This window comes from Drosophila arizonae, chromosome X (assembly GCF_054131065.1).
Source record: "Drosophila arizonae isolate 15081-1271.41 chromosome X, UAZ_ARI_1.0, whole genome shotgun sequence".
Taxonomy (NCBI): domain Eukaryota; kingdom Metazoa; phylum Arthropoda; class Insecta; order Diptera; family Drosophilidae; genus Drosophila; species Drosophila arizonae.
Window position 1 is genome coordinate 18,103,942 of NC_142927.1, and position 25,018 is coordinate 18,128,959.

Below are 25,018 nucleotides of genomic sequence, written 5' to 3' on the forward strand. Positions count from 1 at the left end.
TAAGTATATGGCAGCTATATATAGAATAGAGCACACACATTTTAATTTAAGACCAGCTGCTCAGAAATCAAGTCGGAATAGCATGTCACTCGATGAGTCCAATTAAATAATTTTGTGACAAGAGAAATTGCCTTTTGCTTAACTCTTTTTATATGGAAAAAGTCTTAAAATATATAATATATATAAATATAAAATATATATAATATATAAATCTATGCAATATATTGAAATTCCTATTAAAAGCTTAATTTAATTACTATTATAAAACTAGTTAGTAATATTTACATGAGTATATCATAAGAGATATACCTAGAACCCAAAAGGTTTGTGTGTGACCAAACTATTGCTTATTTCTCGGCTAAATTAAAGCATTTTAATACAATTTATTTTGCATTCTTTCTAGCAGAAATTATAGTAAATTTTATTACATATACATATAAATTAAATAAAATATTTACCAAAAATTTTAGAGAGGGAAACGAATGTCGATCGCAGAAGGAGACTAGGGAAGTCAATGCAAATGGTCTTCATATTCACATACTCATGCGCCCACTCAATTCACCTATGCAATTTGTAGCTTATCGAGCACAGCCTCACATACTCAAACTAATCGGTTGTGGAGAAGTCAGAGCAAACCAACAACAAATCAGCTTCTAGCCGTTCGTAAACGAACTCGTTGAAGAAGCGATGCGATTGGTTGCCCTTTGGCCTTTTTTTTCAGAGTGTGAGTTAAGCACACTTATTTGCAGACATTGTGAAACATACAACTTGTATGATTGATGGTGTTAAGTTCGTACATATGGATGTACTTACGTCTGCATTGCCTCACTCGAAGGCCCCAGTTGCTCTTAAGTTAGTCTTTATTTCATATTAATTCTAGTGTCTAATAAACAAAAAAATATATATAAATAAATAAATTTTCATATAACTATTTTATTTTTATTTTATTTTATTTATTTATTTATTTATTTATTTATTTATTTATTTATTTATTTATTGATTTATTGATTGATTTATTTATTTATTTATTTATTTATTTTTTTTATTTTTTTTTTATTTATTTATTTATTTATTTATTTATTTATTTATTATTTCTTCGCGAAAGTCGATATGATATTTGCTTTCTGTTTTTTAGTCTTGAAAAAATATATATTTGGAACTACTTATTTTTACCAATATTACATTTACAAAAATTCACTCATTGCGCATAAAATAAAAAAATAAATTAATAACCATTATCTATATTTAAAGCAGGATAATGCATTAGATATACTTCGACTGAGGCCTACATCTCGGCAGCTCCAATCCGATTTGCAATTTGTTTCTGAAGAGAGAGTTTAATAAATGAACGCGCCTTACTTAATTATGCAATCTAAATGCATTGAATCACCTCAACCAAATGACAATAATCATAATGACAGCAGCAGCAGCAACCAGCGGGCAAGAGGCGAATCTTATGGCTGAGCCGGAAGGAGTTGGAGATCAGGACTGCTGGAGATGTACATATAAATATTCTGGAGCTGGGAGGGAGGCATAGTTGTCATCAGTGAGGAGTGCTTACGAAGGAGGCAGAGTCAACGATTGCCAAGGCTTTTACGCAGCGACGCCAAAAATGTTAACTCATTTGTTGTCCTTTTGCCACTGGCAGAGAGGCTGGACCGGGAGCGGGAGCGGGAGCTGGAGCTGGAGCTGGGGTAAACCGCACAACAGTCTCAGGTCTATGGGGCAGGTGTTATTGCCATCGTTGCTGTTGTTGTTGTTGTTGTTGTTGGTGGGTGCCAAGTCCGCATCCTCAACAGACGACAAATCTTTGCAATTTATTTACGTGCCATTTCGTAGCAAAATTTTCGTTAGATTTCTTTGGCTTGGCGGAATTCCAAGACAACTCGCCCTGGCCATACCGAGGCGGTGTTGACGTCGTTGTCGTTGCTGTTGTCGTTGTCGTTGGTGGCGGCTCACAAAAGTCATGACGCGCTGATGACGTTGCCAGTGGAAGGATTTAATGGCACATTAAGAATTTTATTACCGCACAACAACAACAGAAGCAGCAGCAGCAGCAGTAACCATGCATTGGTGTGGGAGTGAGAGAGAGGGAGCGAGGCAGATGTAGAGCTTAATAGTCAAATCGCCTGGCATTGCGCGGCACATCAAGCCGCAGCAGCAGCGGCAGCGGCAGCGGCAGCGGTAGCCATTGCACACCTTAGCCGGAAAACATTTTGGGGGGTGGTGGGGGGAGCGCGAACACACAACATTTTTGACAGCAGCATCGTTGGGCGCCATGAAAATCATCAGAGTCAACAAATTTTTTTGCGCTTGCACGGATTTCACGAATCTGACGACCTCTCGCGCAGCCCACCTGCCCCCTCTCTCTCTATCACTCTCTCTCTCTCTCTCTCTCTCTTTTCGTCGCTGCCTCGCAGTTGTCATTATTACAAGTTTTGCATAAATGAATAAATGACATTTATGTATTCCATTTAGCCAGCACAGCATATAGCCAAACCGTCAGTCAGTCAGTCAGTCAGTCAGTCAGTCAGTCGGCTGTCATTTGTTGCGCGAAATGATGCGCGAGTTTTTCAAATCATCTTGGCCATTGTATGGGTAAGCTTCTACAGTTGGCTGGCTTAGCCAGCAGCTCATTCTGCTAGGTGTCAGCAAAATCTTTGCACTACTCTATTTAGCAAACAGTTGAAGCGCATTTCGAGATTTGGATTTTTTGCTTAATTGAATTAATTTCAAAAGCATGCTGAGTTTTTAATTGCAAGGCAAATTATTTCTGGTCAGCTATCAATTCATTTAAAGTTTCTAAAAACAAATAAGAAAGTTTGAGTCGAGACAGCTAGACTACGAGATCTCCTGAACTTTTTGAAGAACTGATAGTCCAATGAATTCTTCGCTTCCTTTCTCCATACACATACCTATGCAGGCATAGGCACGCGCTCTGCTAGCTGCGCAGTTGACGCAGCGACAGCGCTGCAATTTTGGTTATGCTATGAGACCTTATTTTCTTCTTAGATCGAATTTCGTAATCCCATGTGCTTATAATATGATATTGATATTCACACAAATGTATTTACAGTAAAATCCGGCTATAGCGACTCCGCCTATAGCGTCCGTACGGTTAATGTACGAGAGTTCTGGTCTCAAGACACACGTGGATAGATATAGCATCTCCCGTATATAACCTTATATAACCGGACTCTACACATGTATATGTAGTTATATTTACCAAACCTCAAGTCTCTAATAACTGATAGATTAGTAGATTTCAGTTATTAAATTTTATTTCGTACTACTTTCACATATTTCATCTGCCTCTGTTTACTCCAAATGTTATCAGGTGCTCTCATTTGTATGCTGCCTTTACCAATTATAGGCCCATAACAGCTGAGGCTCCCCAGCTCTTGGCCTTGTCCAGGCTGGGGCAATTAATACCAATGCTGTTTACATGCAGCCGCAGTAGAAAATACGCAACAGGAATGCGTAAGGCAATAGACTTTTTTATTTATATGCAATTTAGTTTCATTCTGTTTTGTTTGTGCAACCCTTTCGATGCTACCTTTCCGCATTAACGATTGTGAGGCTGCTAACCCATTGCGTGCTACTTAATTTGAATGCATTTAAAAATGTTAAAATATGGCAATTGCCAGTTTAAGAACAGAAAAAAAAGAAGAGTAAAACGTAATAAAATAAAATTGTCTGCAAAGACACGCACCAAGAGCGTAAAGCAGGCGCGAGCGAGACGCCACTATTTGCCAGACAGAGCGAAAGAACAAAGATTTGTACGTGTTGTTACTTGATGAGGTTGCCGAGTGTCAACCGCCCCAGCCACCCACTCGAACCCCCCCTCCCGGCTTAAATTCCAACCACACACAGAGCCAGAGAGGGAGAGAGAGAGAGCGAGAGGAGAGAATGGCAAAGGCATAGCGAAAAATAGGCATTACAATTAAAAGAAAAAAAATAGAGAAGACAAAAAAAAGCGGGAGAAAAAACTCGCTACATACAGAAAACAGAAGGCAAAGGCGCCCATTATACGCCCACCACCCACCGCCCACCGCCCACCACTGTCACGGCCCGCCTTTACCACTGGCTTCGCCTTCGCAGGGCATGCAATGCGAGTGGTTCGCGTTACGCCGAAAAAGAGATAATTTTATTTCATTAATCCTTTTTTGGGACAAATTCGCCGACATTTTTTTGTTGTTTCTCCCGGCTCAGCCGACTTTGGGCGTGGCTCGAACGTAATATTAGCTTAAAATTGTGTAAATAAAAATTACATTCGTAAGAAGGTCTCTGGCCGAGCAGCAGCTGCTGCTGCTGCTGCTTTTCTGCCCAAACCCATGAGTGGCAGCTGTGGGGCTGGGGTAGGTCACATGAATCAGTGCTGAGCTCGCTCCAACCTCCGCTGGGAGAAGCTGACCGCAAGTGCTGATGGTGTTTTGTCTGGCTGGGGCATATGCTCATGAATGCCTAACGTGGCTTAAGCGCAACTGTACCGAACGGGAGTGCTGCACTTAAGCTCTTAGCTGAGTAGAGAATAGGTCAATTGAAATAGTTAATATACGAATTATAGAGGGTGAACATATGTATAAGATTGATACTATTTCTAATCGTACACTATTCGCGATACTTATCGCTTAAGTTATCGATTGCATTTACTGATTACTGATTTAGCACTTGAGATTTCGTAATGTTAGGCAGTAGATCTTAAATTCTGTAGGAGACATATTGACGATGCAGACTTAAGTCAAAGTGACGTGGCCCCAAAGCTCAAGTAGTTGATGATGCTCTAAGACAAAATCAAATTCTAAGTTTGAGCTAAGAATTCTAGGACTTGGAGAGAACTTGAGCTCTATATATGATATTATCTTCTGGAATAAGTATTAGGATGCAATCTTATATTAAGATTCAATCTTAATAGGACCGAAAACATTATCATCTCTCAAATCATTTGTCATATTACTTAAGAAACCTAATTTACACGAAACTCTTCTCAAAATTAGCATTTATCTTATATACATATTTCTACATACCTACATCACACTTCAATCATATTTCGATTCCATATTCGCTGTCCTTAGAACTCTTAAGAAATCAATTTAAGGACAGGATTATAAAAATATATAATAGAATTCTAAGATAAGGATGAAGGATATCAAAAGGCCAGATTTTTAGGTGTGATATATATAAAGAATGACTACAATGCTTTCGAAAATCATCCATAAGAAATTTCAATTAAATTATTATAATATCCCTAACACCGTCTTTGGGCAGCTTAGCTCGTTAGAGGCTCAAGGTCTTCCGAAGAATAAAACCGATTTGACACACCTTGGCTATATCAATCTCTTTGCTAAAATACCTTTGAATACAATATATATACATATATTCATATATATATTTCCCTCAATAAATTCGCATAATTAAAATTCTTGTAACGAAATAAACGCAAGCTGAGACCCGGAGTCGAAGAGTTTTTTGTTTTTTTTTTTTGTTATTCCACACGAAGTGGTGGGCCATTGTCAGCATCGATATTAACACCTTGGCGTCGCATTTGTTGTAATTTACAATGCTTTTTGGCCAATATAATTTGCGCTTAATGGCCCTGGCCTCGACGCGTTGGTCGCGCTGGCAACTACTAGGCGAAACCCTTTGCCAGCACGCATAATTCAAATGCAGAAACTTTTGCTGGAGTGCGGAGGGTGCGGGTGGGAGTGGGGGCGCAATGGGGCGCAAGGTGACAAGGGGGACCCATTCGCAAATTAATGTTAACATTTAATTTCAGAGAAGAGGCAAAAAAAAAATGTTACTCTCCGCTGCCAGCGACTGCGACCTCAGCTCAACGACAATGCTGCTGGAAAAGTTTTGCAATTTTTTTTGTTGCCTCCCTATTTTTATTATTAATAATTCATCTTTTTTTATTCACATTTCACTTTATTTATATTTATATTTATTTATTTATTTTTCGTAAGCAGCCGTTGTCGCTGCAAGTACTTCGGTCGGTATATAACTCCGCTCATTAGTTGCCCTACACGCAATTAAGCACAAATGGCTTTTAAGGCGGCGACGTCGGCGCACGCATACATACGTCTCCATGCAGATCCCGGCGAGGCTGGGGCAGGCCACGCTAGGCCAGGCCATCCTAGCATCCACAGGCACACATCCATATCCAGCTACCAACTGGCGCTTATAATGCTGTTGCCATGACAACTTGGTTTAGCCAGAGCCAAGCCAGGCATTCGTACAGTGCTAACCCCTTGCCAGCACCGTTGCCCCACCCCTTTCCCCCACTCCGCCTCCACCTACTCTGCTCAGGCAGCAGAGTCAACTATAAATCCTTGAGCAAAAGTTACACGCAGAGGAAACATTGTCATTGCTTTTGCCAGTTCTGCGAAACTTTGCGTTTTATAATTCTTTTTCATCTTTCACTCACCCGCTCTGCTCTCATACTCTCTCTCAGTCTCTCCTACTCATACTCTTCCTCTCTCTCATGTTTTCTTTTTCTATCAAGTTTTATCTACGGAGCCTATTCAATGCTCAAAGTATTTCAGCTGAACAGCAGATATTAAGGATATAAAATAGAGATAAAAGAAGAGCTTTGTATGCATATTAAAAACCAGTGTTGGTAAGTATATACATGGTCGAGAGCCGTGGTAGCGATAGACTTTATATTTGGTTTTAAAATAATTTTTTAAAACTAAATATGGTTAATTTCATTTATTATTTTGGCTTGGGTTCATTTCTAGCATTGTATGGGAATTGTTTTGGCCAATGCCTAATATTCGTTTGTTAGCTAAATCTCTGCCTGGGAGTTTTTGCCTGCCAAAATTTGTCGTTGTTGTGCTTAACTTTGGCAAATGGCACATCCGTGTATGTCTGTGGAGTTACTGGCGAAACTCTGCTTCGGCTGGCAAAGTCTAATAAATTTATAGGCCCTGAAATTTTACCTGTGCAAAGACTATTTTACGCTACATAAAATTATATGTAAAGATATGAAAATATATGTAAACTTTTTATATTTATATATATTTATAATATATTTTTATATTTATAAATATTTTTCAAACAATATATATATATATATATATATATATATATATATATATATATATATATATATATATATATATATATATATATATATATATATTTTTTTTTTTTTTTTTTTTTTTTTTTTTTTTTTTTTATAAAAAGTATTTATATTAATTTATATGTGCTTGAAGCCAGAGTCCTCCAATTCATTTATTCTTTGTTTTGATTTTTTTTTTATATTTTAAAATTTGTAATTCTTTGAATTGAAATTGAGCTCAGACAAAATACATACTAAGAATAGATATACAATAGAATGTTTATAATAAGTATGTTCATTATCTTCATTTCGAAAAGAAGTTTGTGCGGAGATTCGCGGTATTTCATAGTCGGACACTTCCTGCTAGATCAGACTAACATGCTTTGAATTATATGATATGAGAGATGATATGAAATCAAACTCTCACTCTTTCTCTGCGCGCCTTGACTTTAACAATATATATACCAATATACCTATTGGCAAGCCATTTTCATACCTAGAAGTTAGTTTGCGAAACATCGCTTCAGTTAGCTGCTTTGTCAGATCGATCGAGCTATTTAAGCCAAGTTAGTTGCCTGGTTTTGCTGTGTGCCAACTGCAGCTGACTTAATGACTAATTTCAACTGTTGCGCGCAGAAGCTCGAAGGCAATTTCCAAACAGCAGACAGTGGAAGCCGTCGCAGGACTCACAGCTGTCTCTGTGCCTGCCTGCCTGTATGTGTGTGTGTGTGTGTGTCAGTGTGCCTGTGTGTGAGTGTAAGCAAAATGCAGCCATGTGGATGATTCGTTTATGCTTTTGTCAGTTCGTCAGGGCGCGCCCAAAAACATGGCGTGCAATGCACCTGTCGAGCCAACCAGCCAGAGTCGTCCAGGCAGCTCGTCCGTCGGTCAGTCAATCCTTCAGTCAGTCCGCCAGTCAGTCTATCAGTGAGTTAGTCCGTCCAGCACTGGCGTGGTGGGCAGCCAACGAGTAGTCAGTTGTTTGATTTCACAGTTGTAGTCCAATTACGATTTTGAGCGTTTACCAACCGCACACAGATTTCAGATTTCAGCCTTTAGCCATGTACACGACCAGGTGGTAGCTGGCTGCAGCATCTTTCACCTGACTTCTCTGCGGACAGTCATGCTGTTGCCGCTGCTGCTGCTGCTGCTGTCAGTGCACTAACAGCAGCAACATCGTTATTGTGCTGCCACCACGCCTCCCTCCCACTACTCCTCCTACCCCTAGCCCCAGCCCACCATTCAGCATCATCCTCTATGCCTGGACCAGTCAGCGCGGTTTTTGGGGCGGGCTGGTCGAGCGGGACTCTCTCTCTAAATTACATTTTAGCAAGTTAATTGAAATGGAAATTAGTTGAAATTGTAAAACGAATTGAATTGTATGTGATTAGCCAGAACATTCTCGAATTGGCTAACCAGCAGCAGGAGCAGGAGCAACAAGGGTTTCGCTCCTCCTTTGACTTTCATTTTGAGGTTGAAAGTTTGAAGTTTTCGGTTTCACACACAGAGACCACAAAACGTACCAACAATTGTTGCTCAGGTAGCAACGCAGGTGCATCTACAAATGCTTAATTAGATATACATATAAATATATAAACATTTCTTTTGGGGTCTATCTCTCTCTCCTTCTTTCTTGAATGGGAAACTAAAACAATTTGAGATATTTTTAGGATTTTGGTTTTATTTTTAAGCTACATCTATAATACATGAAAGAGCATTAAGTGGCTTTGCTTTCTCTGTTTCAAGCCTACGATCCTATTTTCTCTGACTGGACTTAAATATGCCTCATCAATGTTGGGCCTCAAACTTACGAACTATAAGAACTTGACTTTGTTTTGGGAAAATTGAAATGACGAACGGATGGAAGGACAAACGGGTATGGTAGATCGACTCAATTCGCAATTAATGATAATAAATGCAGTAAGATCTGGTTTTAGTCCCCAAACGAGCTTCTATAAGCAAAATTACCTTTTATTACATGTACATATGTATGTATATACTCAATGGAGTCTAAATAACAAGTGTAAGTCAGACCAACAAAGACCTCAAAGAATGCTCAAAGAGTTTACCAAAGTTATTAGCTATTATTATTATTATTATATATTATAAATATTATATTATATATTATATATTATATATTATATATTATATATTATATATTATATATTATATATTATATATTATATATTATATATTATATATTATATATTATATATTATATATTATATATTATATATTATATATTATATATTATATGCTTCGGCATAGTATTCCTAGCTATGCTGATATACATATATTCTTCATGCCACAACATATTCCATATCTAGCATAGTGTTTATATATGATATCTTGCTGCTGTTCCTGCTGTTCAACTATATAATTATGCCTAGTATTTCCTTCACAACTTGACTTCTTAATTATATCATATTATTATTGTAAATAGCTAACAATATGTGTGATTTTATACATTTATATCTATGATAGTGTGAGTGCGTGAATTTACACACACACGCACACACATGCATACAAGGCCTTGTTCAATGCTGTGACAGCATCCTGCAGAGCTGTTAACCACAACTGCCAACTATTTGCAGTTGCCACATTTTAGCCACAGTCAAGACCCGTACCCACTGATCCCACCTACCTCCCCACCCCCCACCCCGCTTCTCTTTCGCACTCCTCCCCGCCAACACACGTCACAGAGAAGTCGCGCTTTTATTTTTAACCGTAAGTAATATTAATACCCATTTTTGTGAAAAATAAAAAAAGTGAGCAAAAAAGAATTAAAAATAAATAAAGAGCAGCGAATGCGCATTATGAAAAAAAATTATGCTGCATATGTATGTCTACGTCTCTCTGTGCATGTGTGTGTGTGTGTGTGTGTAAAATTATTATCCTTCACGCTTAATATGCACAAGCGGAAGCCGTCATTTGTACGCCGCTGCTGACCAGCGTCCATTTAGCATGAACAAACCCTGTCCACTATATCAGAGCTCTACCCACACCCCCACACAAACACACACACCAAGTCATGTGTGTGCGTTTTTGTTTTTTTTTTTTTTTTTGGTATGTCAACCATCGCCATCGTCTACTTATGCACCACATGCTCCTCCGCCCGTCCGTGCGTCCGTCCGCCTCTCGCGCGTGTCCTTACAAAATTAGTGCTCCTTTACATTTCTATGTACGAATACGAATACGACTACGAGCATACAAATATATAGCCATTTTTTTGCAATACATTTATGTTTCCCATGTCCCTTTCTATTTATTTCTTTTTTTTTCTGCCTTTAGCATTTTCTATATTTTTTATTTTTTATTTTCAGTCAAGCTCCGAAATGCTGCGCTTAGCGTATTTTTTTTCTCGCTCAAAACTCTGGCTATTCCCTTTGCTAAGGATATTATCATTTTCTCAAGCAATTGAATGGAAATATTCTGGCGATAAGCCAGGAATAACTAGAATATTATTTACAAATATATATGTGATATATATTATAATAATTAAAATAAGAAATAAAAAAAATTATATTAAAAAATGTATAATTTTCAAAGAAAAGTTTAGATAATATAAATATAATATACACATATAAATTTTTTTTTGTTGTATTTTTATATAAGATATTTATATATATTTATATTTAATAATATATATGTTAACATGAATATATTTGATTTTTCCAAATAAATCTTATTAATGACAACTGACTATATAGTAATAGTTCACGCACACACAGCCATAAACACTCACACACACACACCTACACACCCACATAAGGTCATTCAAGCTTCGGCTTAAGCACTCGTAAATTTTCCATATTTTTGTTGCTGTTGTTTGTGCCACATTGGCGGAAGTATCGCAGCGACATCAGCGAATCTCTGGACTGCGGCTGCCACGTGGGGAGCCATGCGGAGCCGCTGTGAAGGCAGTGGCCAGCTGTGGGCCTCCCTTGAAAGATGGCTATCCAGTAACAGTAGCGCAGTAGTTCTCTATTCCATTTTTTCCACTTTTTTTACTTGGTTTCTGAAAAATGAGCGCATAAAAAATTGAAAACGTTTTCTCATATTAAATGTGTGCCGAGTGCATTGCATGGGCGTGGCACCGCCACCACCAGCAGTTAATAATGAGTGTGAGTGTGTGTGTGAGTGTAAGTGCAAAAGGATAAAAATTAGTGATATATAGTATATACATATAAACATTTAGCAACAGCAAGAGAGTGGGAGACAGGAAAATCTAGAGGGAAAGAGAGAACGAAAGCGAAAGAGAAGACGAGAAGGTAGGTGGGAAGCAGAATGAGAGGGAGATAAAAATCAAAATACAGAGAATGAGAGAAGATAGGTAGAGGGAGAGAAAAAGGCAGATAGGGATAGAGAAAGAGAGAGAGGGTGAGAAAGTGTGAGAAGAGGAGGGGGAGACCGAAAGAGAAAGAGTGGAAAAAAGAAAGAGAGTTTGAATGATAAAGCAAGGGAGACAAAGATAGTGAAAGAAAGAAAATGCGAGAGAATTAAAGAGAAAGAGAGATATATAGAAAGAGGGAACGAAGAAAGGAGAGATATGTAAATGGAGGGATAGAGTGAGAGAAAGATAGTCAGAGTCGAAATAGCGAGAAAACAAAACAAAGAAAAATAAATAGAGAGATGAGCAAGAACATGTAGAGAGAAGAAAATACAGAATGAAAGAGAGAGAGAGAGAGTGAGAGGAGCAGATGTGGAGAGGAAAAGAAACTGGTAGTGAAAATGAGTATAAGAGAAATAAGGGAAATTAGGGAACAGAAAATATTAGAAGAACGGTAGTTATATACATATATGTATATTATATTTGCAATTTAATGATTTATGTATATATTAATAATTATACAAATTATTATAATTAATAATTTACCAATTATTTGAACATTTTAACATTCAAGGGTCTTAGAAACTTACCATAAGCTTTACCTGTTACCATGCTCAGTCTCCATTTGGCTCGCTATCTTTTTTTCCTCACATATGAAGGAGTGTGTGTGTGAGTGTGTGCGTGTGCATATATCCGTTTCCTGTTGTAGACAACGTAACGCTGATCTCCTTTTTTTTCTGCTCTGCGCTATGCACTGTACGTGTCGCCTTGTCACTGAGACAGCGGCTGGCTCTGTCCTCGTCGCGACTCCTGCTCCTCTGCTCCTCCTTCAGCGGCGGCTGCTGCTGCTGCTGTTTCTGCTGTTTATTATTCCGCTGACCGTTTCGTATTTATTTGAAAGGCATTTGGCACACGCACGCTTAGAGCCAACAACACTCACACACACACACACACATACACACTCACACATGGACGCGCGTGCTGCTTGACTCGCAGCCATCGTAGCAGTCGAGTGGGTTAAGGCTGTTTGGGTGGCTGTGGGCTGTGGACAGAGGGGTGCAGGGGTGCAGGGGTGAAGGGGTGGGGGCACTGGGACTAGCCGGCGCAAGCAGAACGACATATTCGTCCTGCATAAATGATGTAATTACAGCGCAAGATTTTTGCTATGAGCAATTTTTATTTTAATTCCCTTTTTTTCTTGCGCTTCTGCCTCACACACACACACACAGACACATACGCACATATACACTCATTTATCCGTTTCCATGTTGTCCCTTATTTTTTCCTATATGGCTTATATATATATATATATATATGTATATAGACCCCTTGCATATGTATCAGTGCAATGGCACATAAGTCTTCGTATATGCGGTTGTAAAAATATTTTGCATGCTTTTATCATAATTTTAATTAAATGCGCAAATGACTATAAAATTTATGTGTGCGTTGCATCTTTTCCTCTTTCAGTTTTTCACAATTTTTTTTTTTTGTTCTTCTTCTTTCATCCGCCCACAAAACATTAGATTGATGTTGGAGAACCACTTGAAAAAAATTGCGTCCTGCTTAAGTGCGCTGGTTCCATGAATTTGTAATCAGACAACTGCGACAAACGTTGCATATTGGCACATGATAAAAGTTTCATGATCAATGTAATTGGAAGGAATGGCTAAAAGAGAGAAGCAAGCAATAAGTGCACGGCCAAAAAGAAGAGACAGAAAATAATGCTAGAAGCTAAGCGAATAAAGTTGGGAAAAGTAAAGTCAAATGAAGCAGAGGAAGGGAGAAGCATATTTTAGTGCAAATGAAGTGAAAGGATAAGTTAGGAGGCAGTATATATAAATATGATATAATATATACATATATAAATATTCTATAATAATAGATGTTGCATGAAAGAGAGCTAAAGATAATAGCTGAGAGCTTAACATAGCTCAACATTCTTCTTCTCGCTTCATTTTCATCGAAGGTCTGACAGCTCATTACAATATTACGTATACGATAGAAGCTATCAAAGCTGCTTATTCAAGCGAGCATATGAAATAAACCATTATCAATCTCTCAGTGAATAAGTCTTTATAATTATTGGATTTATATTTATAATTTTTTTTTTTTTTTACCTCTTAATGGTTTCCCGCTCTCTCTAGCTTAGCTCTTTCCCCCGCTCTCTTAACTGTCATTCCTGATAATTAAGAATTATAAACATTCGTGAGGCGGGGCATAATTTTTTGTGATACCTTGACCTTAAATGCGCACGCTGTACAACTTGGCGAACTGTCAGAACCCTTTTGCCACAGTCCACCCCCCCCCCCCCTCTTCCAGCTCTATTCACAGTCCCCAGTTACAGTCCCCCGTCACAGCCTTTGCCACATTTAGCAATATCTAACAATTCACTTAATGCTTATTCAATGTTGAACTCATCTTTGGGCAGGAGAGGCGACGCATCGCTATTTACCTGCTCGAAGCCTACTTTCATTTCAGCATTTCAGTGCCAGTTTAATTAATTAATTTATGAATTTGTATGAAAGTTATATTCACGTACTAATGAAAAAAGGCAGCTGAATCGGAGCGGAAACACACACACACACAATTCTTTGCGTCCGCCAACACTTTATTGCCATAATTTTTATAATATCTTGGCATTTCCATTTGCCATCATTTACCAACTGATTTATGAACTGCAAATGGCGCCAATGCGCATTTTATATACTCTGAGCGAATAGAAATACGGAATGGATAGGGCCTTAACTAGAAGAACATAATACAGTATATGAACGTATATTTATATATATATAGTATATTCTTTTAAGATCTGCTTAAACAGGCTTAAGAGTTTGCAACAGATTTTAAAAATTAAGCAAATATATTGCAGTTTTTTAAATAGATGAACATCTAATAATATATACCTTTGAAATATTTTCGAAAACTCTTTGAAACAAATTTAAGAATCCTAAGCATCTATTTTTCTGTAACTCTTTCAATCGTTGATCTGAGAAACTTTTACATATTTCTTATGATACCCACTCCAAATGAAAACTCAGAACATAATATATATGACAGGCAGCAAGAGGCTTAGCAGACCCTATATAATAAATAAAGACTTGACTCGATTTAGTGACGTAAGTCTATCCTTCCCTCAGGCTATGGGCTTCTATTATATCGTTCAACACAAAAACTACCGTGTATAGGTATATGTAGAATTTTCATTCGATAACTATTCGATAATAATCGATTCTTTTAGCTAGTTTTCTGAGCTAAGAGCTTCAAATTTGCTGCATGATTTACTTAGCTCTATATTATTTCGGATTCTAAATACCTCATTCGCTGCTTTAATTTCTAGTGTAAAATATCTCAGGGATATTCAAGCTGAAGGCCTAATCTGCGAATGCTTCAATTTAAGAATACGTTTTGATTTTTTATCATCTCTAACTTTCAATAAAAAAAAAAAAAATAATATATCAATTATTTTACAAGTTAACTGGGCAACATTTGCTATAATTAATACTAATCTAAGCTCAAAGAGAATTGTCCTCTTTCTCTTTAAGAACTCTTGGCAGTTTCTTGTATTTATTTTTAGCTAGCCAAGATAAGCTAAATACCTGAAAAATAGCTGAAAAACACCTGAAATCGTGCTGTTTGTTCATAGTTAAATTTCTCGCCGCTATTTTTATAGTTGACCTAAGCAAATAGGCAAAAAGCGCGAACAAATATGCGCGAACAGAGCTACCTCTCTCTCTCTCTCTCTCTCTCTCTCTCTCTCTCTCTGTCTTTTTCTCTCTCTCTCTCTCTCTCTATGCCTTCCTCTGTCTCTCCCTCCCTTTCTTCCTCTGTGGGTCGTAAATTTTGTGGGCGACGGTGTTTGCGCGGCCCGCATGTCCGCGTTTTTGTGCGAATTGTTGTTGTTGGGTCATTTGTTAATCGTTGCCACATTTGGGCCCATAATACACTCTCGAATTTAGGCTTACGCCATTTTGATAGGCTGTTTCCTAAGCCAGCTCTCAATTATACTTTTAGTTTTTTTTTTTTTTTTTTTTTTTTTTTTTTTTTTTTTTTGATTCCGTTTTTTTTTTTCAGTGCATTCCTAAACGATTTTAAGCCAGTATAAATTAATTGCACATGTGGATACTAATATAAATACGAGTAGCAAAAAAATTAATGCAAAGCTAAGTAAAAAAAGTTAAAATAAAATATATATTATTTAGAAAATAAAAAAATTTAAAAACATTATTTAAAAGTCAAATATTTATTATAATAGTGATAAAAATAATAATTATAAAATAATAATAATAAATGTTATTAATAGTAATAATTTATTTTATGATATTTTAAAAATGCTTCATTTAATGTAGTGTCGCATTAGACAATAAAAAAATTGAGATGAAAAAATAAGAGGTAGACATTTATAAAAATCAGGTATTTATATTTATGTTGTTGTATTTAAAAAATACTGCATGCACCAAATGCATCTAAATGCTTTTGAGCGTGCTCAATATTTCAGGTTTTAGCAAACAGTGCTTTAGGACAAAGCACACACACACACCAGCACTCACACACCCAAGCACACACATAGGTAAAAAGGGTAGGAACTGAGAGGTTGGCATCACCTGCTGCATTAGTGGCTCGTGGTTTAGCTAACGGAGCAACCGACAGCCAAGGTTGTTGCTGTTGCTGTTGTTGTTGTTGCTGCTGGTGCGTGTGCTTTTGATTTTTCCAGCGCAGGTGGCAACGGGACAACAACAATAACACCAACAACAACACAGCAGCCTTTGAGTAAAATAAATGATAATGGCCTCAATGATTATGCATCGGCACGTTTCTCATCGCGGCCAGCACACATACACATACACACACAAATACAGAGAGAGATACATATACACACACACACACAAACACACAGTGATACAGGTGTTGACTTCTATGTGTATTAGTATGAAAAAGGATTCAACTGCCGCGGCTGTTTTTAGCTTTGTGACGGCGTTTAGCTGTCGTTGTTGTTGTTGTTGCTGCGCTTGTTGTCGTTGTTGCTGCGCTTGTTGTTGTCTTTTATCGCCACTCGCGCGATTTGCCCAAACAAATTACAAATTGGGTTTAACTACTATTTTTTATGCTGCCACGGCGTTTTGCCAACGGTTCCCGCAGCTGCGTTCACAGCGAGAAAGAGAGAGAGAGAGGGAGAGCGAAAGAGTACGAGCGAGAGAGAGACCACCCACAGCTATCCCTCGGTTATACTCTTTATTTTTTATTGTTGTTTGATTTTCGCGGTCGCGCGTTTGGCTTTTCATTTCATTAAACCGGGGCCCGCCAATGTTTTTGCGGCAACGCTGTGTCAACAAATCGGCCGGACCCGGACCCAGACCCAGTTGCTGTTACGTACCCAAATCCGCGCTCAGATCTGGACTCGGCCCCGCACCCGGACCGGGCTCCATTTCACACCGGACGCACTTTTTGCCATGTTAGAAATACTAAAGGCAACCAGGGCCTGAAACGTTCAACGTATCCGTCTCTGTTTATCTCCCGACCAACACCAACAGCCAATCAACCAAAAAAAAGCGCATCTAAATGTATTCCACAAACAAAACGGCAAAAGCTCGGAGCATTTTCGTTGGTTTTTTGTATAAAAGGTTGCACATTCCATCAAATATTAGCGATATGATCTTTGTGCCGAAAATGGGAGCCAGAAAACGGCTCAAAATATTGTTAACTATTTCCATAGCGTTTGCCTTTACCTTTACCTCTACCTCGGCCTCTACATCTGCCCATACCTACTTCTCTACTCTACCTCTACTTCTACTTATACTTTTGCACCTACTTCTACTTCTACATCTACTTCTACTTACACTTAGCTTTCAATAATTTTAAAACTTAGTAGGCCTGTTGACGTTTTCGTCTACTTTAGCTCAATCGCTCAACAAAAATCGTCATTATATTTTTATACGTCTAGCAAACAGTTCAACGAATTTACAAAAAAAAAAAATAGTTCTTGATTTTGTGAATTCCTGAAAAGTATATATTTTTTATAAAGATTTTATATTATATTTTATAACGGTGAGTACAAAAAATTAAACAAATGGATGTGTGGCTTCAAGGAATTTTTAGAACGCATTACCCAGAAACCGCTTTTAGAACGTTTTACAGTGAATAGGGTTTTTTCGACTTGGTGAAGACGAAAAGTAGAGATCGTTAAAGTTGAAATTTGTACCTCCCTGTCTAAGAAGTGATATAATGCTTTTTAAACCAGAAAAGTAGATAGGTAGAAGCATATAAGGATAATTTAATGAAGACAGAGAGAGGTGAGAGAGAGCGATGCCTAGGAAGATGGAGATATATATATATAAATGGTTAGAGTAGGGAATTTTGGTAGTATATGGATAAAATAGGGAAGGTTAGAAAGCTAAAAAGATGGAGGGATTTTGAGATGGGTAGAGAGAAAAAGAGAGACAGAGAGATAGATGCTTGTATGGAAAAATGGATTAATAAATAAATGAAAATAGAGAGCAAGAAGAAAGGCAAGGGTAATAATAAATGAGTGAAAGGTACGGCAGAATATATACACAAGACTACCTTTAGGTCTTCCTTCTTCTACCTCTATCTTTACCATCACTTCTACTTCAATTTGCGACATTGAATATTTCTTAGTAGACCTGTTAAGCTCTATAGCTTTGCAAAAATTGATATGACACTTAAACGCTTAGTTTTGAATTATTCTAAAACGTAATAGGCCTGCTGACATTTTCGTCTACCTGAGCTCAGTTGCTCGACAAAATTTGTCATTATATTTTTATACGTCTAGCAAACAGTTCAACGAATTTCCAAAAAAAAAAAAATCTGATTTTGTGAATTCCTGAAAAGTATATATTTTTTATAAAGATTTTATATTATATTTTATAACGGTGAGTACAAAAAATTAAACAAATGGATGTGTGGCTTCAAGGAATTTTTAGAACGCATTACCCAGAAAACGCTTTTAGAACGCTTTACAGTGAATAGGGTTTTTTCGACTTGGTGAAGACGAAAAGTAGAGCTCGTTAAAGTTGAAATTTGTACCTCCCTTTCTAAGAAGTGATAGAATGCTTTTTAAACCAGAAAAGTAGATAGGTAGAAGCATATAAGGATAATTTAATGAAGACAGAGAGAGGTGTGAGAGAGAGAGAGAGAGATGACTAGGAAGATGGAGATATATATATAAGTGGTTAGAGTAGGGAATTTTGGTAGTATATGGATAAAATAGAGAAGGTTCGAAAGCTAAAAAGATAGAGGGATTTTGAGATGGGTAGAGAGAAAAAGAGAGACAGAGAGATAGATGCTTGTATGGAAAAATGGATTAATAAATAAATGAAAATAGAGAGCAAGAAGAAAGGCAAGGGTAATAATAAATGAGCGAAAGGTACGGCAGAATATATACACAAGACTACCTTTAGGTCTTCCTTCTTCTACCTCTATCTTTAACATCACTTCTACTTCAATTTGCGACTTATTGTAGCATTGAATATTTCTTAGTAGACCTGTTAAGCTCTATAGCTTTGCAAAAATTGATATGACACTTAAACGCTTAGTTTTGAATTATTCTAAAACGTAATAGGCCTGCTGACATTTTCGTCTACCTGAGCTCAGTTGCTCGACAAAATTTGTCATTATATTTTTATACGTCTAGCAAACAGTTCAACGAATTTACAAAAAAAAAATAGTTCTTGATTTTGTGAATTCCTGAAAAGTATATATTTTTTATAAAGATTTTATATTATATTTTATAACGGTGAGTACGAAAAGATTTACTTTTTTCATTTGTCGATGGGGATAAGAAACATAGATCGATGGAAGCTTAGAAGGATGGAGGGAAACATAACTAGCTAGAGCAGCTAAGTTTAATAGTAGATAGGGCAAAAGAGGGAAATAGAATATAGTAGAAAGATGGTTGGATTGAGAGAGAAAAATACAGAGAATATGGATAAATATAGATTAATAAATAAATAAAAGCATAGAGTAAGAAGGAAGGTAGGGGTAATCAAAATAGGGAGGAAGGTGCGGCTGTACAAAGAGATAAAAATATTTCTAACTTTACCCTTCTCTACCTCTACATCTATCCCCTCCTCTAAAATTTTGCTTCCATTTGTCACTAAGCTTTGAATTTCTTTTAAACGTAGTAGGCATGTTAAGCTCTACAAAAATGTCTGACATTTGAACACTTTGAATTATTATAAAACTCAGTAGGCCTGTTGACGTTTTCGTCTACCTTAGCTCAATCGCTCAACAAAAATCATCATTATATTTTTATACGTCTAGCAAACAGTTCAACGAATTTACAAAAAAAAAAAAAAGAATTTCCTGATTTTGTGAATTCCTGAAAAGTATATATTTTTATAAAGATTTTATATTTTATAACGGTGAGTACAAAAACTGTAAAAGAAATCAAGGAATTTATAGAACGTATTGCCTAGAAAGCGCTTCCGTCATCACAGGGAAGACATTTTTTTTTTTTTATAAGGAAGCTGAAAGAATATAAAAAGCTTAATAAAAAGGGAGCATACAGTGACGAGCAAAACTGTAACACGAATTCATTGTTGCAACTTCAAGAGTCTGTATTTTTGCTTCTACTATATGGATGTTTAAGATCTTAATTTTATTTTGTTAGTATGGTATTTAGCTGTCTTACCTAAGAGTTTGAAATCATTCGGTTGGCTGGAATAATTATAAGAAATAAAAATGTAAAGAAAGTCAAATGTTACAGTTTTGCACCCGGGTCATTTTTCAACAAATGTATTTATTAATAATTTTTTAATAATTAATGCATAGCACTTTTGACTTTTTTTGCTCATTAATATCATTTGCCATCATTTTTGTGTACCGTCGCACCATTTCAGCAAAGTCGCGCACCAAATGTCCTTGTTCCTCTCCAACAGCTCTTTCATTCCATTTGGAGCCACCCATAATTCGCAAGCTGCGATTTCACATGACTCCATATATTTTCAATGATATTCATGTCTGAAGAGTATTCAGGACACTTCAGGGACTTGAATCCTTGCCATATTATCCACTTTTTGACCAAATTAGACGTGTTCTTTGAGTCATTGCTCTGCATTTTTCAGTAGTAAAACCCAGATGTTCACTTTATTCTCCCAATTTCTTTTGTAAAATGATCAGATACTATCCCGAAACGTTATTCCATCGATTAATACCAAGAGTCCAGCACAATTTTTGTTTATTCTCCCCCAAACCAAAAGAGAGCAGCCACCGCGCTTGACAGTTTGCCTTACTGTACTGTTACAGTCAACAGACTGGACTGTGGGATCTCTATGCTAATGCCGAGATTATCCATATGACTCAAAATGGTTGTTCATTGTTTCATCTGACTATATTAACAGTTTCAAGTCATATGGACAATTCTGGCATTAGCTAAATGCTCCTCCTAATATTGTATTGACTTTTTCTTAAACTTAGTAGGCTTTTTAAGCTCTACAGAAACTATCATTGAGCACTTAGTTTTGAATTATTCTAAAACGTAGTAGGCCTGTTTACGTTTTCGTCTACCTAAGCTCAACAAAATTTGTCATTATATTTTTATACGTCTAGCAAACAGCTCAACGAATTTACAACAAAAATTTTCCTGATTTTGTGAATTACTGAAAAGTGTATATATTTTTTATAAATCTTTTCTATATTTATATTTTATAACGGTGAGTACGAAAAGATTTTCTTTTTTCATTTGTCGATGGGGAAAAGTAAGGCGCGTGAGATAAGTAAATAGTTATCGAATAAGAAAATTATATCGATCGAAGCATAGAAGGATGGAGGGAAGCATAACTAACTAGAGTAGCTAATTTTAATAGAACATAATAGAAAGATGGATGGATAGAAAGAGGAAGATAGAGAGAGACAGATTATTGTATGGATAAATGAATAGATTAATAAATAAATAAAAGTTTAGAATCTATACTATAGATCAAGAAGAAAGGCGAGGGTAATACAAATGGTAAAAGAACTTCTAGGTCAACCTCTGCATCTAATCCCTCATCTATAGCTACCTTTCTCTACACTTTTGCTTCCATTTGTAGCTGAACTTTGACTTTTTTTAACGTAGTAGGCCTGTTAAGCTCTACAAAAATGTCCATGACATTTGAACACTTTGAATTATTTTGAAACTCAGTAGGCCTGTTGACGTTTTCGTCTACCTTAGCTCAATCGCTCAACAAAAATCATCATTATATTTTTATACGTCTAGCAAACAGTTCAACGAATTTACAAAAAAAAAAAAAAAAAATTCCTGATTTAGTGAATTCCTGAAAAGTATATATTTTTATAGAGATTTTATATTATATTTTATAACGGTGAGTACAAAAACTGTAAAAGAAATCAAGGAATTTATAGAACGTATTGCCTAGAAAGCGCTTCCATCATCACAGGGAAGACATTTTTTTTTAAATGAGGAAGCCAAAGCTTCCCGTCCCTTTCTAAAAGAATAAAATAAAAAGGAAACATAGATAGATGGAAGCATATAAGGATAGTTTAATGAAGACAGATAGAGAGAGAGAAGGAGAAAGATGGTTAGGAAGATGGAGGTATACATAATATTATTGAATAAAAAATAGATAGATGTAAGCATAGAAGAATAATAAAAGCAGAGAAAGAGAGAGATGACTTGGAAAGGAATTTTAATAATAGACATATTAAAGTGGGGAAGTTTATATTTGCTAACTCACCTCCACGTCTGCTTCCATTTGCGACTTATTGTAGCTTTGAATTTTTCTTAAACTTAGTTGGCTTTTTAAGCTCTACAGAAACTATCATTGAGCACTTAGTTTTGAATTATTCTAAAACGTAGTAGGCCTGTTTACGTTTTCGTCTACCTAAGCTCAATCGCTCAACAAAATTTGTCATTATATTTTTATACGTCTAGCAAACAGCTCAACGAATTTACAACAAAAATTTTCCTGATTTTGTGAATTCCTGAAAAGTATATATATTTTTTATAAATCTTTTCTATATTTATATTTTATAACGGTGAGTACGAAAAGATTTTCTTTTTTCATTTGTGGATGGGGAAAAGTAAGGCGCGTGAGATAGGTAAATAGCTTATCGAATAAGAAAATTATATCGATCGAAGCATAGAAAGATGAAGGGAAGTATAACTAGCTAGAGTAGCTAATTTTAATAGAACATAATAGAAAGATGGATAGAAAGAGAAAGATAGAGAGAGATAGATGATTGTATGGATAAATGAATAGATTAATAAATAAATAAAAGTTTAGAATCTATACTATAGATCAATAAGAAAGGCGAGGGTAATACAAATGGTAAAAGAACTTCTAGGTCAACCTCTGCATCTAGCCCCTTATCTATAGCAACCTTCCTCTACACTTGCTTCCATTTGTAGCTGAACTTTGACTTTTTTTTTAACGTAGTAGGCCTGTTAAGCTCTACAAAAATGTCCATGACATTTGAACACTGAATTATTTTGAAACTCAGTAGGCCTGTTGACGTTTTCGTCGACCTTAGCTCAATCGCTCAACAAAATTTGTCATTATATTTTTATACGTCTAGCAAACAGTTCAACAAATTTACAAAAAAAAGTTTTCCTGATTTTGTGAATTTCTGAAAAGTATACATTTTTATAAAGATTTTATATTATATTTTATAACGGTGAGTACTAAAACTATAAAGAATTAAATGGTAAATCAAGGAATTTATAGAATGTATTGCCTAGAAAGCGCTTTCATCAACACAGGGAAACCTTTTTTTTTTTTTTCTTTTCGCTACTTTTAGCCTCTTCCATTCGTCACTTATCTTAGCTTTGATTTTTTCTCTAACTTAGAAGGCTTTTTAAATTTCATTACCCTACAAAAATGTCCAAGACATTTGATCACCTAGTTTCGAATTATCCCAAAACGTAGTAGGCCAGTTGACGTTTTCGTCTACCTGAGCTCAGTTGCTCAACAAAAATTGACATTATATTTTTATACGTCTAACAAACAGTTCAACGAATTTACAAACAAAAATTTCTGATTTTGTAAATTCCTGAAAATATATATTTTTTATAAATCTTTTCTATTATATTTTATAATGGTGAGTACGAAAAGATTTTATTTTTTAATTGGAAGATGGAGAAAAGTAAGGCGCATAATGGAGGTAAATAGTTTATCGAATAAGAAACATAGATCGATAGAAGCATAGAAGGACAGAGGGAAACATAACTAGCTAGAGTAACTAATTTTAATAGTAGATAGGTCAAAATAGGGAAATAGAACATAATAGATTAATAACTAAGTAAAAGAATAGATCAAGAAGAAAGGTGAGGGTAATACAAGTGGAGAGGAAGGTGCGGCTGAACAAATACATAAAAGAACTTCTAGATTTACCCTTGTCTCTGCATCTATCCCCTCTATAGCTACCTTCCTCTACACTTTTGCTTCCATTTGTCACTGAGCTTTGACTTTTTTAAACGTAGTAGGCCTGTTAAACACTACAAAAAGTTCCATGACATTTGAACACTTAGCTTTGAATTATTTTAAAACATAGTAGGCCTGTTGACGTTTTCGTATACCTTAGCTCAATCGCTCAACAAAAATCGTCATTATATTTTTATACGTCTAGCAAACAGTTCAACGAATTTCAACAAAAAATTTTTTTCTGATATTGTGAATTCCTGAAAAGTATATATATTTTTTAAAAATATTTTATATTATATTTTATAACGGTGAGTAGCGGAAAATGGAAAAAAGAAGAACGATTTTAAAGATGGATAGATAGGGAAGGAGAATGAGAGAGACAGGGAGATAGAAAATACGTTTAAATAGATAATGATGAATAGACAAAACTATTCAAAATAGACGAATAGCTTGTATATTTATATGAATTGAGCTACCCTTTTGTTAACCCGATTCCTTCTGATGATATTTAACTTTCGGCATTGCAGATGAATAAAGCGAAGGAGCAGCGCATGAGCCCCATGGGATCGTCGGGATCGTCGGGATCGTCGGGATCGTCGGGATCGAATTCGGTGCGTTCGCCGGCAACGCGCGAGCGTCGGGCCGTCGTGGAGAGCTACGAGGGCACCCAGCTGATGCCGGACGAAGCGATGCTGCCGATGCCGCCCCACAACATGGCCCGCAGTCCGAGTCTTCTGCTGCAGGATACGCGGCAATGGCTGAAACGCTGCCAGGGCCTGTTGCGCCTGCTCAAGCGCAGCGGCTAGGAGATATCCATTTCTAGTTTTATATTTTGCTGTTGTTTGTTTAGTTGGCCGTTGCCAGTTACCGTTACCGTTACATTCGTTAATTCCGTTGATTCCAGTTTCAGTTAGAAACAATCACATATACTACATGCATATATATTAGAGGTATATGCATTAGAACTAGCTATATCTCACGCTCTCACGCTGCTCTCATTCTGCTCTCGATCACTTGCGATTAAGTAATTTATACATGGGCTCCCAAGCCTCAAGTCAAAGCTATCAGGAATCGATCAACTCCATCGATCCAATTCACACTAAATGCTCTGCCCCCCGATGACACGAAAGTACTTCTATGACTGCTGATGCGATATTTGATTTGAACCAAAATTTGAAGTTTCTATGCAAATGATATGAAAAATATGATTGGAGTATTAAATTCAAAGTTTATTGAACAGTCTTCAAA

At 36.4% G+C, this 25,018-nt stretch overlaps 1 protein-coding gene across 11 annotated transcripts; it reads left to right on the top strand.

Moving 5' to 3' along the window:
* The first annotated feature begins 17,287 nt into the window (after nt 1-17,287).
* LOC108618170 (uncharacterized) lies at nt 17,288-25,018 on the top strand. 11 transcript variants are annotated; one of them, XM_089474389.1, is made up of 3 exons: nt 19,683-19,743; nt 22,991-23,024; nt 24,298-25,018. In XM_089474389.1, the coding sequence occupies exon 3, from the start codon at nt 24,298-24,300 to the stop codon at nt 24,574-24,576; it is 279 nt and encodes a 92-aa protein (XP_089330515.1). In that variant the 5' UTR covers nt 19,683-19,743; nt 22,991-23,024; the 3' UTR covers nt 24,577-25,018. The 11 variants fall into 11 exon arrangements, with proteins under 11 accessions (XP_089330517.1, XP_089330516.1, XP_089330509.1 ...); XM_089474387.1 differs by lacking the exon at nt 19,683-19,743 and adding an exon at nt 22,309-22,346; XM_089474391.1 differs by lacking the exons at nt 19,683-19,743; nt 22,991-23,024 and adding an exon at nt 17,288-17,435.